Source organism: Dermacentor silvarum, chromosome 2 (genome assembly GCF_013339745.2).
Source record: "Dermacentor silvarum isolate Dsil-2018 chromosome 2, BIME_Dsil_1.4, whole genome shotgun sequence".
Taxonomy (NCBI): domain Eukaryota; kingdom Metazoa; phylum Arthropoda; class Arachnida; order Ixodida; family Ixodidae; genus Dermacentor; species Dermacentor silvarum.
The window spans coordinates 238,140,375-238,146,374 of NC_051155.1; the positions used below are offsets into that span (position 1 = coordinate 238,140,375).

The window sequence follows — 6,000 nt, forward strand, 5'->3', positions numbered from 1 at the left end:
CTTCACAAAGCTTTCAGTTCGTAAAAACCGATCCGTCAATGGTCCGCCGTGTTCGCAAATGATATGCCAAATACCTTGATCGACCGGCGTACGTTTTTAGCTTTTACGAACCGATATCTATCACAGACGTTTTGTGAATGCGGGCGCCGGACCCGAATTCACAAAAAGAAAAAAAAAATCAAGTTCCTGCGATATAATTGTTCGTAAGAGCAGATGCCAAATCAAATCGTGATGTTGGACAGTAATGTAGAAATTCGATTTTTTTATTCGGGGGTTTTCCGTGCCATAACCAGTTCCGATTATGAGGCACACCATAGTGGAGGGCTCCGAATTAATTTTGGCAACCTGGGGTTCTTTAACGTGCACTACAACGCAAGCACATGGGCGTTTTTGCATTTCGCTTCCATCGAAATGCGGCCGCCGCGGCTGGGATTCGATCCCGCGACCTCGCGCTCAGCAGCGCAACGCCTTAGCTGACTGAGCCACCGCGGCGGGTAGAAACCCGATTGTAATTCGCCATAAAAAAGGTTCCAACATATTACACGGGATGTGGGGAAGTATATACTAATGGTACAATGGGACATATGCGCGAAGTCCGGTCGCCGATGGGCAAACAACGCTCACGAAATAAACGCTTAATGAATTCGCACCCTGGTAATTGTAAGCAGTCTTTGGGCCAAAAGAAAGAATAAAGTACCTTTAGAATTTGATTCCGTATTCGTAAAAGTTTACTATAGACGCAAGGACTGTCCGAGATTAGTAATCGCCGAGGTGATGGTTTGGTTGTCGCGCCGATAGCTATCGTGATGTTAAGCACCCGAATGCCAGTCAGTGAGGATTAGCTCGGGACCAACTCCTATTTCCCTATTCAAATACCCGCGAAACGTATAAATGCTGTCATTACACAACCGCTGAAAGCTTTACCTCGGGGCCTCCTATCTAAATGCATGGGAATGGAGAAACCGGTTTTCTCGGCCACCACTGCATCAAAATTGATGAGGTTTGCTGCATTTGAAAGAAAAAGTTAAAATAACGTGACTGTTGGTTGCGAGTTCTTGATTTAGGTCCTCAATGTTTTAATAAATATTGGCGAAAATCGTAATTCTCGGAAAACGAAACTATCATGTTACAGCTTTGTAACTCAGCAATAAAGAACGATATCACAGTTCTGTAAATTTCACCTAATAGTACATATAAAGCGGACAAAATTGATATATTACACATGGCTCTGAAGAAAACGAGTAATATGTGAGTAGAGTTTTTGCAAAACACTTGTAAACAATCTAACGAAATCACGTAAGATATAAATTGGCATATTAAATTTGTCCTCTTTGGATGCTCTAATGGATGCTGTTCACAGAACTGCGATATCTGTTCTTGGTGCTGAGATACATATGTGTAAACTTGGTGCTTCTATTTTTTTTTTTTCGAGCATACGAATTTTTGAAAATTTGTTTAAAAAATTGGGCCCTAAATTGAAATTTGGCTTCAAACAGTCACTAGAATTTAACTTTGTCTCTCAAACACAACAAAGTTCATTGAATTCAGCCCAGAGGTTATCTCAGAAAAGCGTTTCTGCGTTTTACATGTATTTGAATAGGTGGCATCGTAGTTGTAGCCGACCTAAATCTTCCTCTTAAGAGAGAAAGCTGAACGCTACTAACTGTAGGAAGCAGAATCTTCATTTTGGGTCTAAATTTTTAGGAATTGCCGAAAGTTGGGAAGCTTAAAAAGAAAAGAAAAAATGAAGCACGAAGTTTACGAATCCTTAACCCTGCACTAGCACCAGATATCGCAGTTGTGTCAGCTGCATCTGTTAGTGCATCTGGGCCCGAATTCACAAAAAGTTGTTATGATAAAATCGTTCCTGAGAGAAAACTCAAACCAATCCTGTTGCTTTAGTTTTGCATTAGTCCTGTTCGCAAGTTAGCGGTGTATTTCAGAGCAACACATAATACATCAATTTCGTGCGTTTTATATGTCTCAAGAGATGCTGCCTACAGAATTGTGATATGTGTTTTTTATTGTTACTTCATGCTTCAGTTTTCTTTATTTTTGTCATTTTCAACAATCTCCGTTAAAAAAAAATTCATGCCCTTAATAAAACGTTCGGGGCCGAATTCAGAAATCTTTTCATTCTTATAAGCACTCTTTGTAATTAGCGGACCGGGCCGCCTTCGCTAACCGTCATCAGGATTGGCTGGAATTTTCTCTTACGAACAATTGCAGCGTAAGAGCTTTTTTTGTGAACACGGCCCTGGTCTCCTTGGTGGCACGTAAGTGCCCTTAAAGAACGTCTTGATGTGTGAGGTTCCAAGGCATCAAGATAGTAGCTGTTGCATAAGAACGCCAGGGCAGTATGTCCATGTATGATGACACAGTCAACATACAACATGACACAGTGACAACCGAGTCGAAATTAAGTCCAATTGTCGAAACTGTTGAACCAGAATGAGGCGTCCCCCCCCCCCCCCCCCTCCTTTCTTCTCTTACATTTTCCGTTAATCTTCCAAGTGCAATTTTTCTTCCTTGTATATGACGACGTGTCTTCAGCGATATCGCCAGTGTCGCTGCAAGCCTTTCACAATGCAGCGATGACAACTGATACTATCGGTGGTAGCCGACACTTGTTTTGCCTTCAAAAGCGCAGCAGCAACAACTCATTATTTTCGTTCTTTACATTGCTAGGCTCGCAATAGGAGCTCGTATGAGTTTTACACCAAATTATCGGTAGTCCCTTCTCGTGGATAGTTGTCATTGGTTCTGAAGAAGCAACATCAAAAAATGACAACTCACTGGTACCCACGTGCCGGCACCAAGATCCGCTCGCTGTCTTGATACGCAACGTTGTATATACCAAAGTATTAAAGGACTCCGGTCGTACGTAGCTTGGCCGAACGCCTTCGTAATCTCATGTCGTTCTCCGACATTGGGAAATAACATGAAGAGCACCCTGTTCAGACTCAAAATATGAATGTTTTGCGTGAGATTAACACAACAGACGTTACGCGACTTAAAAAATCTCGTTGTTGAAAACCGTGCCAACCACATTGGGATTAAATGTGGGCTACAAGTACTGAGCTTGTGCAACGTAGAAGAAAGCCCTGTCGTGTGGCCTGAAATACACCTATCCGAACTTCAACAGAGTCAATGCGACCAGCGACTAAGTAGCATGTCGGTAAGCTGTAATTGAAACTCGGAAGACGCGGGTGGTAAGGAGGTTGTCTAACTCTTAATGTATTAAGCGCGTCCGCCGTCGAGGACTTAAAATGATTAATGATGGATGTGGAATCCTAGGTAAAGAATTGGAAAAAGTCTAACTTAACAGATTAAGCAGTTGCATACTTTTGCAGAGAACGGAGGCTTTCAAATATACACGGGAGACCGACGTGAGAATAAAAAATAGCTATAGGAGGTTACGCTACTTTAAAATTTTCGAAACAGCTCACCGAAAAGTCACAAATTTTGGAAACCGTAATACTGAACCGTTTTACTAATTTCAAAGTGAACGAGAACTATACCTATCAACTTTTGCAGAGTTTTCCTGCTCAAGAGAGATGAATTAAAGCAAATATATTAAATTTGGGACATCACACGTTTACATCCCCGGTACTGTGGCCTTGAAACGAAATGAAAGGAAAGAAGTCCAGCTTTAATTTTTCACATTTGAGTGTTTCTGTTTTTCATTGGACCGGAGACAACCGTGAGAGGCTTAAAAAACAAATAAGCCAGTCCTGCCTGATTAAGCGGTTCGCTTTAGTGTCCCCTGAAGAGCGGTGCCACTAAGTGATTAAAATTTCATTATTATTCTTGCTTATCACTTTCCATAGAATTGTCGCTGATCCCACTGGCTGCGTTTAAAGGAGTTCAAATTATAGAAGTTTCAAGTCAAAGTAGGGGTTAGCTCAAGTTTATCACTTAGCCGAATTAAGAAAACTGGTCACTTCCGTACACGTTCCTCAAAAACTAGCTCATGCATGCGTTTCCCTGCACAAATCAGCGGAGATCCATGTCAAACCTGAAAACCCACTAGACACAGAGGAAACGGAATGTTGTTGCTTGTCAACGATTACACAGGGCGATGTAGATAGCTATACATTAGTGCTAACCGACTATTCAGCGTAGAAAACCTCGTGTGGTTAGCAGGCTCCGTTGCTGCAGAGCTGGGAACGGTCCTGTCGCAAGGTGTAATGACGGTGTAACGGCGGCGCGACGAGTCACCGGGAGAACCGGGGAAGGTTTGAGAGAGACGGCTTTTGTCGGCTGGAGAGGAGAGTGTGGTCCACTCACCTGTGCCGTATCTCGTAGACAGTCACGTTGCTCCGGGACTCGGCGAAGCTGGTGTTGGACACGGCGTTGGACAGCTCGTCCGCCCTGCGCTGCAGAACCTCGGCCGCCGACGCGTTGGGTCTCAGCAGCGGAGTCGGCGATAGCAGCTGCAGCGCTGGTGCGGACGTCGACTCGTTTCCGCAACCCGTGGTGGCGGCGTCGGCGTTGGCCGAACCCGCCCACGCGACCACCAGGAGCAGCGCCGCCGAGAGATGACCGCCACCGTGAGGCGACCTTCGGGACGTCCTCATCTTCTCTTTCACCCTCTCCTCGGGAATCACGCAGGAAGGGGCAGGTCTCCGGGACCCTCTGGAAGGTGCGCGTCTTAAGAAGTCGTGGGCTCAAGTTCAGCACCGCTCGACAAGATTGGCCCGGCCTGCTGGAGCGACAAGCCCCTAACCTTTAACCTGTGGCGGGAGCCGGGGACGACGAACGTGCTCAGCACAGCGGGCTTAGACTCTGCTAAACTATTAGACCTGACCAGGCTATCCGGGCAGGTAGACAGCGTGCCACGATCAGTCTCTGCAAGGGGCCGGGCGCCGCTTCTTATAGGGGCGCAGGCCCCCCCTCACCCGCCTTCTTTGTCGCCCCCTCCCCCGCCTGTCTCCCTCCCCCGGACCAGCGCAGCAGCACAAGCAGCAGCAGCCGGAGCGCGGAGGAGGCATGTTTGTGTACGAGACGCCGGCGGCGGCGGCTGCGGCGCGTCTCACTTTCGGACCGCACGTGTCTCCTCCACTGGGAGGCGTTTGCACGCGCGCCTTCACTTCACTCTCGCCCGGCCGCGGTGGTGCTGGGGTCCTGGGTGCCCGCCACGGAGCGATGCCGGCGGAGAAGTTTTGCTTCCGTGGGGCAGTCTCGAGAAAGTTGGGGAGTTGAGGGCGAGGGGAGACGCAGAGCACGCTTCGGCCGACGTCGAGCAGCGCTGCGTGTTATCGCGGGGCATGACGAGAGACAAAAGTACACGAGGAGGCCTTCGTGTACTTTTGCATCTTCGTTCGGCGCAGAGAATGGGTGCTGATCGTGTGTTTTACGCGCTAACATTAAAGCTGTGGTGGCGTGTCGACTGAAGGCAAGTCGATCCGATTGAATACTGTCACGTACGTGAAAAAAAAAAAAAAAAAAAAAAAAAAAAAAAAAAAAAACTCGCAGCAGTATGCAGTGCAGATGTGCGATCGGGTCACTGCACGCGGCGTTCAGGACACAAAGTAAGAAGTCTTGGGCTTTTCTTTTTATTTACTTTGTTCGGCGAGGTGGACTGTCTCCGCAAGCACGCTCATTTTCGCTTGGTTTTCTGAACGGTGTTCTTCTTCGAAGGAAAGCAAATATTTCTCTGCTCCGCACGCGCGCGAGCGTGCTCCCACACGCACGTACACGCACGCAGATGCACCCCCCCCCCCCCTCTCTCTCATACTGTCTCGCCATTCATACTTTTGTTACGCTTCTTCTCCGGTTCTCTCTTGCCGCGGAGACTTCTCTCGCCGTTTAACGGCTTCGAGACCAGCACGCGACGACGCACCGTTCCAGACAGCCGCCGGAGCAACAAGAGAGGGCCGGCGTTCTCGTCTTGCTCCTGTTCGTCTCGGAGGCTGGCGGCGTGTCTGGGTCGCGGTGCTTCGATCGGCGGTCTCGCGAGGGCGGTCGCCCTACATGCGAGCCCATCACTCTTGCTGC

General features: G+C 47.7%; 1 protein-coding gene across 2 annotated transcripts in view; it reads right to left on the reverse strand.

The window, feature by feature from the left end:
- The window catches only part of LOC119442929 (uncharacterized), a 31,394-nt gene extending 26,495 nt beyond the window's left edge, over window positions 1-4,899 (reverse strand). Inside the window, exon 1 of one of the 2 annotated variants that reach the window (XM_037708001.2) lies at window positions 4,291-4,899. In XM_037708001.2, coding sequence (XP_037563929.1) covers window positions 4,291-4,580 — 290 coding nt within the window. In that variant the 5' untranslated portion in view covers window positions 4,581-4,899. The remainder of the gene's footprint in view (window positions 1-4,290) is intronic. The other variant, XM_037708000.2, reaches the window with a different exon arrangement.
- Window positions 4,900-6,000: the final 1,101 nt, after the last annotated feature.